This window comes from Gobio gobio (genome assembly GCF_949357685.1).
Source record: "Gobio gobio genome assembly, chromosome: 11".
Classification (NCBI taxonomy): domain Eukaryota; kingdom Metazoa; phylum Chordata; class Actinopteri; order Cypriniformes; family Gobionidae; genus Gobio; species Gobio gobio.
In genome coordinates, this window is record NC_137104.1 from 17,411,948 (window position 1) to 17,433,347 (window position 21,400).

The 21,400-nt window shown below is 38.9% G+C and overlaps 2 protein-coding genes across 2 annotated transcripts in view; both read left to right on the plus strand.

Moving 5' to 3' along the window:
* The window catches only part of bzw2 (basic leucine zipper and W2 domains 2), a 440,416-nt gene that overhangs the window by 161,780 nt on the left and 257,236 nt on the right, over positions 1 to 21,400 (plus strand). The gene's annotated exons all lie outside the window — the stretch shown is intronic.
* On the plus strand, positions 10,194 to 19,775 carry scin (scinderin). Its single transcript, XM_079829429.1, has 16 exons — positions 10,194 to 10,494; positions 13,064 to 13,218; positions 13,684 to 13,845; positions 14,951 to 15,100; positions 15,260 to 15,352; positions 15,464 to 15,596; positions 15,686 to 15,774; positions 16,105 to 16,320; positions 17,201 to 17,337; positions 17,431 to 17,521; positions 17,683 to 17,853; positions 18,219 to 18,396; positions 18,513 to 18,634; positions 18,836 to 18,913; positions 19,072 to 19,132; positions 19,328 to 19,775. Exons 1-16 carry the CDS (start codon positions 10,302 to 10,304, stop codon positions 19,498 to 19,500), a joined length of 2,202 nt encoding a protein of 733 aa, XP_079685555.1. The 5' UTR covers positions 10,194 to 10,301; the 3' UTR covers positions 19,501 to 19,775.

Sequence of the window (21,400 nt, forward strand, 5' to 3'; positions counted from 1 at the left end):
GTAGAATGACTACAGTATATTTTCACTTTGAACATAAGCTGCACATTGTTACTTTTGACCCCATCAGGTGGGACGAAAGTAACACAGGTGGGTCAAAAGTAACACAACAATACAAGCTAGATTTTTTTGTGATACTCTTGTTTTTTTTTTTTTAAACATACCTGACTATGACCATGTTAATATGTAACTGCAACATATTTTGTCCTTTATCTTTGCAAAATAAATATTAAATTACATTTTCATTTTAAATGTTAAAGTTTATCAAATGTTTCAAATGTAACCTGACAGGACAAACTTGAATTGTTTAGAATATTTTTTTATGTGCAATGTAAATCTATTTGATAAGTTTTTTCTTCAACAGAATGAACAATATGAAAATTAAATTAAATTAGCATAATATGCATTATATATATAATAGCGTGTTACTTTCGTCCCGACAGGAAGTCCTGACATTTAAACACGATTTACTTTTATACTGAAAAAACTCTGAAAAGACAAACCTTCAGGGTGTGTAACAGCACTAAATAACCCGTAGATTGATCATTACTGTGACACATGAAACAAGAAACACAACTTGTAATTAGAAAAAAAAAGTACCGCTTCATTCATTTACTTGCCGTACTTGAAAACTATATTTCGGACCTAACCGCGGAAAACAAAGACGGAAACACGTGATATTTTGCAGATCCGTCAAGGGTTATTTGCTGAACGTGCTGTCATAACTTGAAATGCAAATATAGTCAAGGGCTCTGAGAAAGTCGCTTTGTTACTTTCGTCCCGTGTTACTTTCGCCCCGGTTCTCCCCTACCCTTAAATAGGGCACTATTTGAGTGAACATCCATTTGTAGTGGTGTCCGAAACAATAGTGGACGTTTTTGAGTGCACTCATTCAATCCCACAATGCACCGCAATAACGAGTGTACAGTAGATGTACGCACTGGAGAATATGCCTGTTCGATGCCCGATCGGCGTATGACAGCAAAGTCCCGCGAGAGCATTCCCACGTCATCGGATTAATTTGCCTAATCTTCCCGGTACTTTAGACCGCGGTGGAAACGCAGATAGTAGCAGGTCTGGGGGAGAAAAAGTTCCTGAGAAAAAAGTTCCTGGTACAAATAGTTCCGGGTAATTTCTGTGGAAACGCGGCTTAAGAGATGAAATTACAGATAGGCAGCCTTTAAGAAGTAAGGTAGGTGCTGGATCTAACTGGCAAGTCGATGAGCTAGTTTGTGCAATTAGGTCACTAACAGAAGATGGGCTGGTGAGAATAAAGCTAGACAATACATTATGTATGGGTTTAGATGGAGACCAGTTAGATGGAACTTTTGCTGAAATTTATAAAAATATTTCATAAATAGAGTTGCAGAGGTCAATTGAGCCAGCAATATGATGTGCTGGAGGGTTAAAGGGTTAGTTCACCCAAAAATGAAAATAATGTCATTAATTACTCACCCTCATGTCGTTCGACACCCGTAAGACCTCCGTTCATATTCGGAACACAAATGAAGATATTTTTGTTGAAAGCTGATGGCTGAGAAAGGCTTCAGATAGGCCTCCATTGGCATTCAGTACATTTACACTCCCAAGACGCATAAAAGGCACTTAAAACGTCGTTACAAAGTCCATCTCACCACAGTGACTCTACAATAATTTTACGATGCGACGACAATAGTTTTTGTGCGCAAAAAAAAATCAAAATAACACCTTTATCCAACTTGTTATTGTCTTCCGTGTATGCCTCCACGACGCATGCGTGAGAATATGACGCAGATCCGGCGTTCGGACAGATGACCCAGAAGCGATTTTTTTACAAGCAGAGGAAGACGTGCATATCTAAGCTGTTGAATTATACATTGATCGTGCTTTAGGTCTCGGCGTAGTGCTCAAAATCGGGCTAAAGTGTGCATTTCATGGATTCCCGAACGCTGGCGCTACGTCATATTCTCGCGCATGCGTCGTGGAGGCATACACGGAAGACAATAACAAGTTGGATAAAGTTGTAATTTAGATTTTTTTTTGCGCACAAAAACTATTGTCGTCGCATCGTAAAATTATTGTAGAGCCACTGTGGTGAGATGGACTTTGTAACAACGTTTTAAGTGCCTTTTATGGGTCTTGTGAGTGTAAATGTACTGAATGCCAATGGAGGCCTATCTGAAGCCTTTCTCAGCCATCAGCTTTCAACTAAAATATCTTCATTTGTGTTCCGAATATGAACGGAGGTCTTACGGGTGTCGAACGACATGAGGGTGAGTAATTAATGACAGAATTTTCATTTTTGGGTGAACAAACCCTTTAATAGGTTTGCTGACAGTAAAAAATAAGGTCTTAGGTCTACCTTTAGCAGTGCACGTGTGGCATTGAGAGCAGTCTATTTATGCTGATGATCACAGAAATCCTGGTAATGCACCTCAAGACCACTTTTCCTATGCCTGCACTCCAGACGTCCGCCAATTTGGTTAAAGCAATCGGAGCTCAGGTATATACCAAATGGACGCATGATGAAGGAACCAGCTTAGTTATCATGGGAGTGTGTTTGTCCAAGGCTTCAGAGATAGCAGAGTTGTAAGTAGAGAGAACAGCAGAAGGACAAGAAAAATCTGAGTAAGAAGACAGAGAAGATGCATTAATGGAGTTTGATGGAGAAATGTAATGGAGAAATTGTGATTTTGAGAGCAGGTTCAGAAAAATGGAAATCAAATCTAAATGTTCATGGTAATCAGTTTATGGTCAGATATACACTCTAAAAAATGCTGGGTTAAAAGTTGGGTTGAAAATGGAGTAAAACTGCTGGGTTAAAACAACCCAATTGCTGGGTTAGTCCATTTTCAACCCAACTTGGGTTGTTTTTAACCCAGCATTTTTTAGAGTGTACCAGTTTGTGAGCCAGATACATTATTAATTCCTGAAGAGCAAACAAGATCAAGTGTCTGACCATGGCAATGAGTAGGAAAATTGACATGTTGTACAAGACTGAAACTATCAAGAGTTGATATAACGTAATTGGCATTGAAGCAAACAGTGTCAATATGTACAGTATACTGAAATTACTTATCAAGGATACAGCACAAGTCAGAATGAGTAGTTAATTGAGTTCAAAGAAAAAAAAAAATCTAACAGGCCTAGGAGGAGGATATATTAATATGATCAGAAGAGTGGTACAAGCAAGCACTTTGAAAGCCATCTATTCACATTATATCACATTTTGAAATTTAGTCATGACAACTTTCACACCATTCTGATCACCTATAGAGACGTGGATTAGACATGTATTTACATCCTGAGCAGAGGGAGTAAGAAGGTTTAGACGAAGGTAGTCATTTGGTAACTGCCTGGTTTCCATCAGGAGCAACATATTCAATTGTTTATCAGTAATAACTTATTGGACTAGTTTAATTCTTTTTTAACTAGGCCTGACAAGATTTAGCCACAGTAAACAACCCGAGGCTTCAACCCCATATGAAAAACAGGAAATGCAATAAAAGGGCGTCAACATCGTGTGTGATCCTGCGTTCAAACATGAACCTTGAGTCTCTTGCTAAAGCATGATAAAAAAAACACTTTAAAACATTAAATTCTACATTTTCACAATAATTAAAAATAAAAGTGGTTACTTTATTTTAAGGTGTCCTTGTTATAGTGTAATTAGACAAATAAGTACTGAATAATATGAAAAAAACGTGCTTGCTTACTATAGGCAGAGTTTTATTTAGAGTTAGTTGCTTGTATGATATGTTGCCATGTATGATTTACTGTTATTACTGTAACAAAGATACTAAAAAAAGAGGGTAACACTTTATTTGACAGTGTCATTGTTAAATGTTACATGTTACATGCAGTTACCATAGATAATAACTGTAAATTATGCATAATTACATGCAACTAACCCTAAACCAAACCAAACCAAACCCTAATCCTATCCCTATAGTAAGTACATGTAGTTACTTAAAGCTACACTGTGTAACTTTTTTTAGTTTATTCTTAGCTAAAAACACTTAGTTCTTTCAAAAATATATGTGCTCATTAATGTATATTTACTTCTTTCAAGTAATAAAGTATTCTCGTAAGTTTATAATATGCCATTGAAAATACATACGGGTGAGGGGTTAGAATGCCGGTCGCCATGTTGCCCCTCCACCTTGAAAGTACATTAGCCAAAGAGGGACATGCCTTTCACGTTTTAACACTCGATGGCACCGTGTCGAATGTGGACGAGGTTGAACTGGAAGCCATGTTAATCTTGGACTAAATCGGCCACCGTAGGAGTTAAAACAAAATCTGAATTGAGAGGAACAGAAACTAATATTCACTGGATGGTCATATACCTTTTCACCGCTAGATGGGGGAAAATATCACACACTGTAGCTTTAACAACCTGCCACTCACGTCCTCATAGCAATAGCAAACCACAATACAACCATCCAATCGATTCTTGATGGACAATATCATGTCCCGCCCCAACAAGTTTCACTCATATAGACATCGCAAAAGGAAAGAAAAGACTATCACAACTTCTGTTTCATGGCAACTTTAAAGTATTTGATTAAAAGAACTGAAGGTGAAAGACTAGGGTTGTTCACTGGAAACTGCATCTCCTCAGCAATTAATGTTAGAGCATCATAATTGAAGTGTGCAAACTAACTCAGTGCAATTAGGAGATTTTCATTTCCATGCTTCTCCAGGACAACAAAGTAATCATGTACAATTGGGTATTATAACACAGTCTAATTAATGTTATTTCATAACCCCAACACTTACCGTAACCCTTATTTAGAGCTTACACAATGGCAGTTCAAACAGGCAGCATGGTTTTATTAACTGGCAACAAAGCAATGTATCCAGAGCATAGACAAATTACACAATGGTTGCCAATACGAGGCGTAATTTCTATTCCGTCGCCCGCTATAATTATGTTGCAATCACTTGTCTTTTTTAAATAAAGGTTTTTCAAAACTGCAGAACTGTTTATAGGCACTGGTAAAGTTTTTACAGAGATTCGCCAGTTTGTCTCACTTGCAAAATGCAAATTATATATGTGAAGAAGACTAAAGGTGATGATACATGGGGCAACTTTTTTGAGCAACGTTGCTGGGCAATGTTACAAAGCAATTTGCTTGGCCACTTTCCCATTGTGAATGGGAAACAAATTTCTACCTGGATACTTTAGATCGGTCATGGGCCCTGTTTCTTACCTGGTTGCCCGTTGACGGCAACATAGCCTAGTAACGTTGCTCAAAAAGTTGCCCTGTGTATCATCACCATGAAGAACAAGACTTCATATTCAGTTTCATTCTCCATGGCCTGCAGTGATCCTCACATTTAATCAGTTTGTATTGTAACGGTCTGTTTTGTCACAAGAGAGAGCCATGATTACCATCCCAGGTTCCTTGAGTAATGTTTTTTCATTATTCAAGGATTTGCATAATGCACTGTTAATAGCACACAATCAAATTTTCTTCTGAGGATGAGGTCTTTATCATTCTCAGATCCACAGAGACAGATCTGTTCAAGGCGCAGATCCCTCAAATGATGGTTGTCATGGAGACAGAACTGCAAGTGAGGAGACAAATGAATTCTGGTTCAAGTGTGCCACACCGGAGTATGGTATATGTATAATTATCATACTGTTTTGAAAAAAGTATAGCCATAACTATATGTTTTATGAGCTTTATAGCTTTAGATCTTGTGTGATCACGCACTAGCCTTGTCTATGCAATGCTATATGTAATACTCATGATCATGTCAGCCTGTTAGCGTTTGCATAATATTTATGCAAGGATACCAAGAAGATTCAATAGTAGAACATAATTATGCATTAAAGCATTACTTGGAATGAACTCCGCCAACAGGAATTACCTTGGAAAAATGCACAACCAATAGTTTATCTTCAAACATGAAATGATACGAGTGGTATGAGTACCACAGAATGTCACAGATACCATTGAGTGGACTTAACTTAAGTTGTAATTAAGTGTTATGGGAAATTCCTTAGAACACAGAATAAATCTAACAGTTTCACATTCAATTCAAATGACACATGATCTTCAGTGACAATGAATCCTATTGTTCCTGTGAAGATGTACCAGTGAAAAGTTTAGAAGTGATCTACTTGTTTATTTTGACTTTTCAAATTTTTAAATAATAGTAACTTCATTAACTCCTAGTTTCACAGACAAGGCTTAAGCCTAGTCCTAGACTCAAATGCATGTTTGAGCTGTTTTAATTGAAAGCAACTTCCACTGACATACAGGATCTTAAAGTATGTCAGAGCCATTGTTTTGTCTCAAGATGCACACCAGTAATGCTTTTTTTATGGCACTTCACAGATACTCTGAGTGTTGCTTTACTTGTAGTCACACAGTTACTTATAGTTAGTAGAATGTCTTAAGTGGACCATCTAAATAAAGTAACCCATTTTTAAAATAATCTTTTGCACTTCTGTTTGGATTGATCATACAGCACGCTTATTTTGAACCCTGGTTTGAAGGGTTCTTAGAGATTGACTGCAGTGTGAGATACACAGAGAACTGGATACATGCTCTGGAGGAAATATAACCTCACTTTGTTGCATTCAGATTTTTACTTCACTGTGTGCAACGCTGCAAGAGTGAGAAAAAGATTCTGCCATTTGTGTGTTAGAAGCAAAAGCTGACTATGTTTGGTTTGTTGCTATAAGTGTGAATGCAACTGTAACACCATGAGAGGTGAGAAATTTGGCCCTCAAAAAAACACAAGAACCATGATACATTCATTTGACGAGGCAATAAATAATGCACATGGATCATATTTCTGTGAGAAAAATGTTTATGCAACAAAAGTATTGTCTTTTTTCAATCTTTCATATATTGCCAAAAGTTTTGGGACGCCTGCCTTTACATGCACATGAACTTTAGTGACATCCCATTCTTAATCCGTACGGTTTAATATAGCGTTGGCCTAACCTTTGCAGCTATAACAGCTTCAACTCTTCTGGGAAGGCTTTCCACAAGGTTTAGGAGTGTGTTAATGGGAATTCTTGCCCATTCTTCTAGAAGCGCATTTGTGAGGTCAGGCACTGATGCTGGATGAGAAGGCCTGGCTTGCAGTCTCTGCTCTAATTCATCCCAAAGGTGTTCTATCAGGTTGAGGTCAGGACTCTGTGCAGGTCAGTAAAGTTCCTCCACACCAAACTCACTCATCCATGTCTTTCTGGACCTTGTTTGTGCACTGGTGCGCAGTCATGTTGGAACAGAAAGGAGCCATCCCCGAACTGTTCCCACAAAGTTGGGAGCATGAAATTGTCCAAAATGTCTTGGTATGCTGGAGCATTGAGAGTTCCTTTCACTGGAACTAAGGGGCCAAGCCCAACCCCTGAAAAACAACACCACACCATAATCCCCCCTCCACACTTGACACAATGCAGTCAGGCAAGTATCGTTCTCCTGGCAACTGGCAAACCCAGACTCGTCTATCAGATTGCCAGACAGAGAAGCGTGATTCGTCACTACAGAGAACACATCTCCAGTGGTGGCGTGCTTTACACCACTGCATCCGACGCTTTGCATTGCACTTGGTGATGTAAGGCTTGGATGCAGCTGCTCGGCCATTGAAACCCATTACATGAAGCTCCAGCTCTTGTTCTTGAGCTAATCTGAAGGCCACACAAAGTTTGGAGGTCTGTAGCTATTGACTCTGCAGAAAGTTGGCGACTTCTGCGCACTGTGTACCTCAGAATGCGCTGACCCCGCTCTGTGATTTTATGTGGCCTAACACTTCATGGCTGAGTTGCTGTTGTTCCCAATTGCTTACGCTTTGTTATAATACGACTAACAGTTGACCGTGGGATATTTAGTGGTGAGGAAATTTCTCGAATGGACTTATTGCATAGGTGGCGACCTATCACGGTACCACGCTTGAATTTACTGAGCTCCTGAGAGAGACCCCCATTCTTTCACAAATGTTTGTAGAAGCAGTCTGCATGCCTAGGTGCTTGATTTTATACACCTGTGGCCATGGAAGTGATTGGAACATCTGAATTCAATAATTTGGAGAGGTTTCCCATACTTTTGGCAAAATAGTGTGTGTATATGTTTTTTATTTTCTTAGTATATAATTAAAAATGCTTTAAGCTGTGCACTCGGGTTTACTGTTAACTTTGTTACTATCATGTTGTCCCCTTTTAAAGTAATACACTATCCCTTAAATTAAAAAATAAATTGTCAATCCCTTTGCTATTAATTTGTAGTAAACAAATGATCACTGAAAAGTGGATGTCAAAATATCAACATTAAAAAAAAGACTTTTCTAACAAAATAATCCTGTTCCTCCAAATTATGAGGAGTTCAACTAGCACTCGTGGAGACTGATGGTTTGCTCTGATAGGTATGTCTGGTCTACAGAGAGTTTCTTCTTTTTATTATACATTTCATATTCAATTCTCTGTGCATAATGTAGGTTGACATGACAAGTCAAGTCTGTTTACTCTGAATTTAAATACCCAGGCTGCTGGTAATACTAGATAATTGTGGTTGTTTCATTGGCACAGGTTTACAGCTATTCTTTGCCAAAGACTAACTCGCTGGAAATCAAAGGCTAATTTTTCAAGATACACTTTGAAGGCAGCGAATTTATAGGACAGCCATAGATCGTAAAAAATATGGACGACGCGACTTCATTCTCTTCCTCTGAAGAAAAGTGAAGCCTCCGGAGGTCCAAATATGGCGCTGACATCTTGCGGAGATTTGGGGCAGAGTCTGTGCAGTAGTGATCTCGGGATCGGAGTCTGCGCAGTAGAGAGCAGGAAGTAGAGCCGCGATATCAAAAGCCCGCCTGCACTCTTGCAGACGCAGATTCATTATGTCGGTGTAAAATAGACAGTTATGGAAATGTAGAAATTAAAGCTAAAGCTCCAATCTCCTCCTGAAAATCCCAAGAAAAGTCAGTTGGTACCTCAGTGACTACTTCACTCAGAGAAGCTCTCAATTTCAGCTGTCAATCATGACCCCCCACATTTTTATAGCATCAAATAACTAATTAAAACTAAACCTATTTAAAAAACAAACACTTGAAATGAAATCAGTGTGATAAAAACTGCCTAAAATGACAGAAACCATCTTTAGGGAAAAATTATATGGAGTTTAATTTGATTGTTTAGTTTGTCTCCCGTCCATTAGAATACACAGAGGGCGGGGGTTATGAGCTATACTGGGACCAACCACCTGGGGGCAATCAAGACGTTTTGGCTTCAGTTTTTATTTTTAACTTTACCAAATAAATTCATTTTCTTTTAGGCATATGGTGTCATGGAAGGATTTTCTGTATTAAGTAACTGTTTGTTTCTAATTTAGAGTGAGATCTTTCATATCAGATTAACTTCCTCTAGATTGCAGTTTTTTTTCCTTCAGTGGTTTTTGCATTTTCTACATAACCTAATGTAACCTCAACCCATCCTGTTGAATCATGTTGCAGCTGAAAGATGTACAACCTAATTTATGATAAATCTCCAATATTGATGAAAAATAAGTTAATGTGTCTCATCTAGTAATAATTATGTAGAAACGTGGGACTGATTGTGGTTAATAGAAATGTTCTTGTGCATGCATATACAAAAAACAAGGTTTAAGAGTGTATATGAATTGCAGTGTGCAGACATTTTCTTAAGATGTGCATCCATATAACAAGGTAATATGATACTGTAAGAATTGCAATGTGCAAAATGTGTGTAATCCTTGTAATGCAACAGTGAGAGAATCTCAAAAGCTCTGGATATATTTATGTTGTAACTGCCATTCTCCCAATGTATCTGGTGATCAGACACTAAACAGGCTCCCTATAAAACATTTGGAGGGTGTCCATTGTCTTTGAAGTCCTTTGCAATATTTGCTATTACAAATGGTAGACACTTAAGGCTCAAATTGAGAAATAAATGTGTTGTGAATGTTAATAAATAAATGTAGTTTCAACTATCCTTTGCCTCTCATTATGGCAACAAACCTATTAGTCTTTCTACATCAATTTAGACAGCGCTTTGTTCATTTCATTAAATTAATTTAAAGTTGAATAATGCGACTTGATAACAAGAAAAAAAAGAGTTAAATATAATAAAACATTTGCACCTCTCTCTCTCTCTCTCTCTGTCTCTCTGTCTCTCTGTCTCTCTCTCTCGCTCTCTGCGCGTTTAACTACTTTGCCATGTTTCTGAACACGCCCACTTGAATGTGTAAGTAGAGACATCTGCACGCTGCTGTTATTGATTCAGTGCTGTCAGGCCACAGAAGTACACTGTCTGCCTCTCACCTCATCTGCACGCACCTCTCTCAGACATGGGGCTTTACCACAAAGAGTTCGAGCAGGCTGGCAAACGCGCTGGTCTCCAGATATGGAGAATTGAAAAGATGGAACTGGTCCTTGTGCCTGACAACTTACATGGAAGCTTCTATATAGGTGATGCCTATCTGGTGCTCCACACTGTCAAACAGAAGAACTCCTGTTTCTATGATCTGCACTTCTGGCTGGGTAAGTAGCAGTTGTTCTGTACTTTAGAGAATATTATTTTATATTATATTGTTTACTTTATTATATATATTTATTTAAATATATATATTAGAATATATACTGTATAGAATATATTCTTTAGTCAAAAGTGCATGTGACTCGATCTGCAATTAAACAGTAAACTGACTTATCTCAGCACCTTAAACGTTTAAGAGGGTATTAGGTCAAAATTATATTCACAAACTTTTGTCCAGATCTGTATGAATGATGATTGTAAAAATATAGGAAACTGCAAAATCTCAGTCACTACTTAAAAGTTTGAAGAAAGACGACGGAAAATTATCTGACATGATACTCAAATGTGCACTTTGTAAATACACCATCAGATAGCCTGAGCGAAGTATATGGCCCCTATAAAACGACGTTTAAATAATGCGATGGTTGTAAAGTTCATGCTCAGAAGTGATTACTGGGTCTCATGGTTTTAATACTGGACATTCATCTATGCACCTACTCAATGAAAAGCATGTTTTTAAATTCTGAATTTGATATTTTGAAGTCAAAAGTGTAAGGGTGATACAACTGTTCTGATATCATAATGAAGAAGCCTCATTCAAGTAGTTTTGCATATTCTTTAAATATTAATTGTTACGGGTTTTCTTTAAAGCTTCACTGCTTATTAATATTTAAAATCATGTGGTCCAGGCAACATGCAGGAAAGAAATTATGCCATAGACAGGACCCCTGCAGTCCCTTACATTATAGGTGAAGGTAAATAAATCTCTAAAAATGTTTTATAATTGTACCTGTTTATGACAAGATCAAAAGGTCATGTGATGCGATTTCCTAAAACTTGATATTTAATTTATGATATGTGTTGTGGTGAAGCCTCAGGCATAGATAAGCTTTCTCTGGTTGCTTCAACAAGCTGTGTCAGTGCTATTTCAAAAAACAAACTTCTCTGGTCAAGATGCAGAGATAATGAAAATGAGTATGGTTGTATTTATGTATTTTACTCTGGCAAGAGAAATATAACAAGAGAAAGTCTAGAAGAGAAATATAACATTACATTTCTGTTAATGTAACCAGTTTTCTCAAACAAGGTCACAGAAATTTAGAAGCCATTTAGTTACCAGAAACCATGTGCACTTAATACAGTTTCCTTCCTCTGCTAAGTGAAAGCACTTTCTTTACCCCATTAGATGTTTCAGAGATGTCAATATTGCCGTGATGTTTTGGCCTTGAGTGTCCGTAACACCACACACACACACACATAAAACGGCCTCCATTATGAGTCATTAACCACTTCCAATGTAAATGGATTCCTTAATGATGTTTCTGCCTATCATGTCTTTGTTGCCAAGTCATTTACCCTAAAAAAGCCTGCCACAAAATGGGCAGCATCGCATAGAAAGGCTTTTTACATCCCACAACACATCTGGGGTCACAAGCAATAACTAATATAGCAGTGGAAAAAAGGAAAATCCAAGGCACTCTTCTTCAAAATATTAAAAAGCCTTTATTTTACTGGCTATTTCATAATAGAAAATGTAAAAGACATATGGGGGGGGGGCACACAACCCACGCGTAGCGGCACAGACAGCCTTCTTCAGGGTGTGCTTCCCAAACAAACAATTTCCCCTTTTGGGGAAATTGTTTGTTTTGGGAAGCTATTTCATAATAGAAAATTTTAAAGACATATGAGGGGGGGGGGGGGGGGGGGCACAACCCACGCGTAGCGGCACAAACAAACAATTTCCACTTTTGGGGAAATTGTTTGTTTTGGGAAGCTATTTTATAATAGAACATTTAAAAGACATTAGGTGGGGGGGGGGGGGACCACACACAACCCACGCGTAGCGGCATAGACCGCCTTCTTCAGGGTGTGCTTCCCAAACAAACAATTTCCCCTTTTGGGGAAATTGTTTGTTTTGGGAAGCTATTTCATAATAGAAAATTTAAAAGACATAATTGGGGGACAACCCACATTTCCCTTTTGGGGAAATTTTTTGTTTTCGGAAGCTATTTTCTAATAGAAAATGTAAAAGACACTAGGTGGGGGGTGGGGGGCACACACAACCCACGCGTAGCGGCACAGACAGCCTTCTTCAGGGTGTGCTTCCCAAACAAACAATTTCCCCTTTTGGGGAAATTGTTTGTTTTGGGAAGCTATTTCATAATAGAAAATTTTAAAGACATAATTGGGGGACAACCCATGCGTAGCGGCACAGACAGCCTTCTTCAGGGTGTGCTTTCCAAACAAACAATTTCCCAAACAATTTGGGAAAATTGTTTGTTTGGGAAGCACACCCTGAAGAAGGCTGTCTGTGCCGCTACGCGTGGGTTGTGTGTGTGAAAGAACTCGTTGAAAGAATAAACACTTTGGGTATCAGTTGTCGTCAAGTGTGAGAACAAACAGCTCTTTCATGGTTTAGAAATGCAATGTTCATGCCTCTGAGGAGCTGCAAGTGTAAAAGAAAAAACAATTACTTAATTATTAACCTGAATTAAAAAAAAAAAAAAGAAGAAGAGTGAATTGCCCACAGAAGTAGGTGTGGATGAAGTCTCTCAATTCTTTCTCACTCTATAGGTAAAGATTGCACCCAAGATGAAAGTACAGCAGCGGCCATCTTTACCATTCAGATGGATGACTACCTGGGAGGTAAACCAGTCCAGTACCGGGAACTCCAGGGTTTTGAATCCAACAACTTTACCAGCTACTTTAAAGGCGGGATCACATATAAGGTTTGAGACAGTTTATGTCCTTATTCCTGCTCTTACAACACTTTTCTACAACGGTTTTTGTGCTCTACTGACTCCCAACAGTGTACTATTCTTTATTTTACTTCAGGTCTGCCTTATGTTAGACATAAAGCGGCTGTTTAAACGGATGGAAAGACTGACGGTTGCTGCAGTGTTTATTTGTAAATTGAGAAAATGTTTCCTAGACTTCAAAGTGCAAATCTAGGATTAGTCGTTTTGTTTACAATTTGGGTGAGGTAAAATCTACTACTCAACGCCTTCCTTCTTAGACGGTCTGAGAGGATGTTGTGTTATAGCACGTGTTTGGGGACATTCAACTCCTCAGTGTTGCATTTGGCCACAGACTGATAATAAGTCATGGGTTTAAAAACGGAAAGTCTTTAAAAATGGAAAAAAAAGAAAGAGCTGAGGGAAAATTAGAAAAAAAATGTTTTCTTACCTTCTCAGACTGGAGGTGTGGCATCAGGATTTCAACACGTGGTCACCAATGATCTTACTGCCCGTCGACTCTTCCACATCAAGGGCAGGCGCACTGTCCGGGCCACAGAAGTGCCTCTCGTCTGGGCCAGCTTCAACAAGGGCGACTGCTTCATAGCTGATCTGGGAGCGGTAAGCCCTGCTGTATCAACAAACATACAAATGGCTGCATTAGATGCAAGGATAGTTCACCTAAAACATCATCCATTCGCCCTCATGTCACACCAAATATATTATTAGGCCTTGGAACCTCCATAGAATTTTTTAGCAAAAATGTCCACACTGTGCTTTTCAATATACAGCAAAAATGGATGCTGCAGTTGGTAAATTACAAAAAGAGACATATGCACTATATATATTCCAAGTCTTCTGAAATCATACGTAATTTCTCGCTAAAGTGTTTGAACATCATGAGGGTGAGTAAATGATGAAGTGAGTAAATCTGTCATTTAAAAAGCAGGGGAAACTACTTTAATTGCTAAATGAGTTAACAAACTGATCTTTTTTTTTTTGAGTAATAATCTACAAACCTTTCAAATGCACAGTTAACAATTAAGTTAAAATAAAATAAAAATCTCAGTTAGGATAACCCAGATAGAATACCTAAAGAAATTACATTACACATTACATTACATTAAAGTATTACACTTTCTTATTTTTTAGACAGTAACCGGCCGGTTCACTTGTGCAGTGTGTGTTTAATATCCTCTCTGTATGCACTTTGGGTGGGTTTTATAATTGGATTGCTGTCAAATTACTTTGACTGTCAACATACTGTGTAGAGCAAATGTTTTGAGAGCGCAAGGGGATGAACCATGTCTCACGCCAAATAACAGATGCATCCATTAAGCATCTAACAGGCTCTTGCTGATCATGCGTTGCATGGGATAGTTTACAGGAAGATTAAATGTGATAATACCACTTGACTGAGTGATTTGACAGCATAGGCTACTTAGTGCTGCACTCTCTCACATCTCTAATGAAAATGAAAGACCGGTCAACAGCACAGAAAAATCCTGACTGATAGCATTCCACAATGACAGTATAAAGACAAATATATGGTAGCATTTTCCAAGCAATACTCGCAAAAAAAATCTTAAGAAAGCTCATGTTTCGCTGACAAAATTACCAAGAAAGAAATCGATTTTTGAGGTCGATGTCTTTTTAGGAATTCTGCCAGCGATTTGTCTGTATGTGTGACAAGATCACCAACGACTGAACCGATTTCTGAAACTAGGAAATCTACCAATGGTGTGGGTCTAAGTGCAACAAGTTTGAGCGCCTCAAAGCTGCACAGGTGGCTACTGGCATCCGAGACAACGAGAGGAATGGACGGGCCCAGCTGGTTGTTGTAGAAGAAGAACAGGAGCCTGAAGAGATGATGAAGGTATCAAATAAAAGTTTGCCAGAAATTGCATGCAAAAGGTGGCTACTGGTATACGGAATGTGTTTATTTTGTACGACTAAGATGTTTGCTATAGGCAGTGCGATATCTGGTTTAACTGGAAAGTTTGACATTGTTATACCTTGGCTTTGCACATCACAGGTTCTCGGTGAAAAGCCTGAAATCCCTGAAGGTGACGATAATGAGGATGCGGTTGCTGACATGTCAAACAGGAAAATGGCTGAACTTTACATGGTAAACAAGTCTATACACTTCAGTTTAATATATATATATATGCAAATTCAATAGACAGGAATTGTAGGGAACTGTAACAGGATATTACTTAAATACAATTGCGCTTTACAGGTGTCAGATGCAACAGGAAAAATGCAAGTGTCACTCGTGTCAGAGGAGAATCCGTTTAGCCAAAGTGACCTGTTGTCTGAGGAATGCTTCATTCTAGACCACGGAAAAAACAAAATGATCTTTGTGTGGAAAGGTATTGGTAAACTGAAGCCATTAAACAAAGGAGTTGTGTGACATTCACTATACTTACCCAGGTGCCTGACCATATTTTTTTCATTCTAGGCCGCAATGCAAATCCAAGTGAGAGGAAGGAAGCCATGAAGACAGCGGAGGGCTTCATTAAGCAGATGGGATATCCTGAAAACACCCAGGTTCCGCTATTCACTTGAATGAGTGAATCACTTATGGTCACAGATGTAGCAACATGTCCGAAATAAATGTGCAAATTTGAACCTTTTGGGGAACAACAGCTTATCACTAGGGAAGCATCTTTGTACCTTATTTAGCTTTGTTTATAGTAGTACATGTTACTACTCTAAGGTATTAATATGAACTTTCAGGGGTAGATAATATACAAAGTTGGCCCTTTAAGGATGCTGCGCTAAGGACAAGCTGCATGCATATAGGTACAACTTTTGCACATTTTTATTGACAGGAAACAAGTATAGTATTCTTTGAATCATCCGGGTTTTTGTACACAGATCCAGGTCCTTCCTGAGGGTGGAGAGACACCCATCTTTAAGCAGTTCTTCAAAAGCTGGAAAGAGAAGGACCAGGCTGAGGGTCTCGGCAGAGTCTTTGTCACTGAGCGGATTGCAAAGATTCAACAAGCCAAGTTTGATGCCTCAAAGCTGCATGGGTCTCAGCAAATGGCTGCTCAGTACAACATGGTTGATGACGGAACTGGAAAAACCCAGGTCACTATTTGCATGCAAGAGATCAGAGATTGTATAAGTGAAATTGTGCTTGCGTTGGTGGCAGATGAGTATCTTACTGACAAAATGACACTCCAAAGAAGCTAAAATTCTGATATGGTGCTTACTAACTTTTGCACTCGTGCAGTCACACTAATAGGGTTAGTTCACCCAAAAATTTTAATTCTGTCTTTTACTCACCCTCACGTCGTTCCAAAACCCGTAAGACCTGTTGCGTAAACTGCGTAGGAGACGGACACAGACTACACAAAATTGTTGAATAATTTATTTTTGTTTGTTTTTGAGCACAAAAAGTATTCTAGTCGCTTCATAAAATTAAGGTTGAACCACTGGAGTCACACAGACGATTTTAACAATGTTTTTTACTCCCTTTCTGGGCCTTGAAAGTGTTAATTACATTGCTGTCTAACGGAGGGGTCAGAGAGCGCTCGGATTTAATCAAAATCATCTTAATTTTGTGTTCCGAAGATGAACGAAGGTCTTACGGTTTTGGAACGAGATGAGGGTGAGTAAAAGACAATTTTCATTTTTGGGTGAACTAACCCTTTAGGGCTTTTCAGACGAAACACAGGCGGAATCCAGCCATGTTAAAAGAAATCCATGTGATCTGGAATTAGCTTGAGGGCAAAAAGATGCTTGGTTTAAAAGTGACTTCTGTGTGAGCTGTGCTTCATACATTGCTACACTACTGACAATAGACAATGAACACGAAATTTCACTAATTTGAGCACATCTTAAAGACTTTATTGCACAACAACTACAGATTGTTCTCTATTATCACAGAAAATCATTGGATGAAATCCAGCCATTCTAAACTGTGAATTTATTTGATGGATATTCTTAATCTGGTGTTGTTTCACAGATTTGGAGAGTGGAGTGTGGTAATACCATAGGCGATACCAAGGTTCCTGTCGACCCAGAGACATATGGCCAGTTCTACGGAGGGGACTGTTATATAATTTTATATACTTACACGAAGGGAGAAATCATTTACACTTGGTAAGCCCTGTAGAAGTGGATAGTTTCCGTAGGGGGAGTCAAATCGTGCACATGAATCAAACAAGGCTTATCGCTTTATGCTTTCCCCCTCAGGCAAGGTTCCAGCAGCACAATAGATGAACTGACAGCTTCAGCCTTTCTCACTGTTGAACTGGACCGTACGCTGGGAGGACATGCTGTTCAGGTGAGGGGTATTTGAATTTTATCTACTGCAACTTGACTGAAACTAGGGCTAGATTATGGACTTGGGCTCCAAAGATGTATAGCAGGGGCTTTGTAGATCTGACTAAACATGACTAGCCTGGTGTTGTTATCTTACCATGGTTCCATTCCGTGTCCATCCAGGTGCGAGTTCCTCAAGGAAAGGAACCACCTCATTTGCTGAGTCTCTTCAAAGACAAGCCTCTGATCGTGTATAAGAATGGGACTTCTAGGAAGGGAGGACAGGCACCCGCACCTCCAACTCGCCTCTTTCAAGTGCGCAAGAACCTGGGCACCATTACACGAATTTGTGAGGTGAGTCCTGGTCTCTGGTGAGGCACAATGAACAGAAACATGAGTTTGGTCACATGAAATTACCAGGAAAAGTAAGACCTAGCTAAATCAAGTTTCTTTTGCGTGGTTTACATGTCTAACCTGATCATTTGTAGTCAGTAGATGGTCCAAGCTGGTTTAGGTGGTTGTTTCAGTAGACCCCCATGTGGTGGAGCTGAGGTTAACATACTAGACTATCTAGGTCATTCTGGTTAGCACTGGTAGATTTTCTAGGCCAAGATCTGCTTGATGTTCCAAAACAGTGCTGACCGTCTTTGGTTAGTGTGACCTGTTTTTAATTTCGATACATGCATGTCTTTTGAAAGTGTTGCTTTGTGGTCTAACAGGTAGATGCTAAAGCATCAAGTCTGAACACCAATGATGCCTACCTGCTGAAGTTACCTCAGGGGAATGGGTACTTGTGGAAGGGGAAGGGGGCCAGCGAGGAAGAGGAACGAGGGGCAAAGTACATGAGTGAGAAGCTGGAGTGCAAAACCATTCCAGTTACTGAAGGAAATGAGCCTGGTATGGCCATTATGTAACAGATTCAATTCACACTCTTTACTCACACATTGGTAGGTGACAGGAGGGGAAGGAAGTTTTAAATTTTGTATATACTCATTGCTCATTTTGCATTTAAGAGGACTTCTGGAAGGCTCTGGGTGGGAAGACAGAATATCAGAAATCTGAGATGTTGGAGAGTAAAACTATAGAACGTCCTCCTCGACTGTTCGCCTGCTCCAACAAAAGCGGAAGGTTTATTGTGAGTATCCTAGACCTGATAAGAGAGAACCAAAGTCCAGTTCATTTTTTCTTTAGGCTATTGCTTTCAATAATAATTCTGCATGGAAGACAATGCAAAAAATGTAAAACATGCCTTGACTTTCTGTGATAACCGCTCAGATATCACTACATAAAGGCAAAATATTGTTTGGACACTAACTAGGCATTTTTACAACTATAGATTGAAGAAGTACCTGGTGAGTTTAACCAAGATGACCTGGCAGAGGATGATGTCATGTTACTGGATGTCTGGGATCAGGTTAGAGCGTTATCTCTCTTTATGACATCCTTCACGATTATTTCTAAGTTTTAAAGGATAGCAGTTGTGTATGACAATCTTTAATATTTGAAGATATCTCTTGACTTTCATGGGTGAGTGTGTGGTACGTGTCTCTAACCCCTGATTTCATATCTCAGGTGTTTGTGTGGATTGGCAAGGATGCCAATGAGGTGGAGAGGACTGAGTCTGTAAAATCTGGTGAGATGACGCAGGCACACCTTCCTTAAAAAAAAAAATTCTACAGAATTTGAATATTAACCTGAACTCCTTTAAGCCTTCGACCAGGTTTAACAGCATGCTTACCTGAACACATGACATGATTCACATAAAACAGTTTTAACATAAAATATAAAATACAAAAATCATGTAAAGTAAGTATTTGTACCTTTGCAGCAAAGACTTACATTGAGACAGACCCATCGGGACGGGACAAGGAGACATCTGTGGTAGTGGTAAAGCAGGGGCATGAGCCCCCCACTTTCACCGGCTGGTTCCTTGGGTGGGACGCCTCACGATGGGACAGTGACCTCATGGCAAGAGCAGTGAAATCACTGCAGGTTAACTGAGAACTGCGTTTCTTTCCAATCCTGAACTCAATAGACTTCACTGGAAAGACAAAACAGATAGTTGTTTATTGAGGCATGATGAGAGAATTGTATTGGACTTCCATTAAAATCCTAGTAAAAATATGCCACATGTCCAGCATATGAAGTTACTCAATACTTTTCAGATAACAGAGTTGTGTATTACTCTTAGAATTGTTTGCACAGATTTATATTTCTGCTCTGGATTTCTGTAAGCATGATTTGAATTGTACAATTAAAGAATCAATACATTTTTGAAGAATGTATTTTCTTTGTCAGTGAAGCACACAAGCGTCCCCTAGAGACAAGAGATATATTACAACAGAAGTAATACTTGAAGAAAAACATTCTAGACGTGTTGTAGCAGTTTTGCTGACCACCACCAATAAGTGCAAAAATACTACGGAAGTACTATGGCCAACTCATGGTATAAGAAGATAATACCATGGTACGTTGAAAAACACCCTTATTTCCATGGTACTCCAAAGTACTTCCACAAACATCATTGTAGTAATATGATACATGCCATATAAACACACTTATTACAGTTAAAGAAATGCATTTTTTTTTAAAAAGGTGATGGTTAAAGATCATCACACCCAATGAACTATCTTTATTATAAATAATCACTTTATTTGGTACATACAAGTTGTAAGTACATGATCTTAGATACAAAGCTGTGAAATTATTTTTTTTAAACCAGTCTGGGCAGGCTGACAGACATCTTTAATATTACTTACTCAATAAGCATTGGAACAATGAACAGTGAAATATGTGGGGGCTTGTAATGATGATGACACATTGTGCATGGGCAGCCAAATGGTTTGGTAAAATGTACGATACACTTCTGATAAGAATCATTAAAGACGGGGGGGGGGGGGGGGGTCATATTGTTTCACTATGTTAGCAAGAACAGCTAATAGACTTACACTATATTTATATTAGGGTAATCAATTTTTCTATGCCCTTATCCAACCCCTATCCCTAAAACTAAACCCCACCATTCGATTTAAAGGTGCAGTGTGTAGTATTTATGAGTCTCTAATAGAAATGCAATATAGTATACATAACTATTTCAGACAGACCTTACTTAAAGAACCATTATGCTTTATTTACCTTAGAATGAGCCATTTCTATCTACATACACCGCGGGTCCCCTTACACTGAAGTCATCATTTTGCACTGACATGTTTCAACAGTAGCCCTAAACTGACAAACTGATTTATAGAGCGCTATAGCTACTCTCTGCTGTCTCAGACAACCACATTTTTGTCCTGTGTCGGCCACCGTAGCTTCTCTATGTCCTTCGAAAGGGAGGGGTGAGCAGTGGCCGGTTGCAATTCACAACCTCACCACTAGATATACGCTAACATTTACACAGAGCACCTTTAAAGGTCCCATGGCATGGCATTTTTCTATTATTTTATAATGTTTCCTGAGGTGTACTTATATTGTTAGTATGACTTTTACATCATAAAATGTCATAATTTAGAAATAAAAGGCATTTTTTCAATATTGCTGTTTGCCCTGTGGCTGAATGCCCTGCTTCAAGAGGCGTGTCTACTGTGAGACTTCAGTAAAAACGCCCACTGTTGTGATTGGCTGACATCTTTGTATTTTAAATGAGCGGAGGGGGCGTGGTTTAACGAGGTCTACGAGGCACGAGCAGGCACAAGCTGCTGCCAGAGAGACGGATGGACCTGAGTTCACTTCACATCAGTTCTCAGCATGTCTGAACTGTTGTAGTTACAGCATATACTTCAGGTTATTAGTCTATTTCTAGTCGGAGGGACTGTCACTCATGTCAGAAAGTTAGTAACTTTAGTAAATTATGGATCAGCGCTGACTGGAGACGCGAACCGTTTAGAACGATTCAGTCCGA

Bases quoted from the DNA above. Each gene is read 5' to 3' on its own strand.
- scin (XM_079829429.1), top strand. From the start codon at position 10,302: ATGGGGCTTTACCACAAAGAGTTCGAGCAGGCTGGCAAACGCGCTGGT. The intron at 15,775-16,104 runs GTTCCGCTATTC...TTTTGTACACAG, and splicing joins GATATCCTGAAAACACCCAG to ATCCAGGTCCTTCCTGAGGG. The intron at 19,133-19,327 runs GTGAGATGACGC...GTACCTTTGCAG, and splicing joins GACTGAGTCTGTAAAATCTG to CAAAGACTTACATTGAGACA.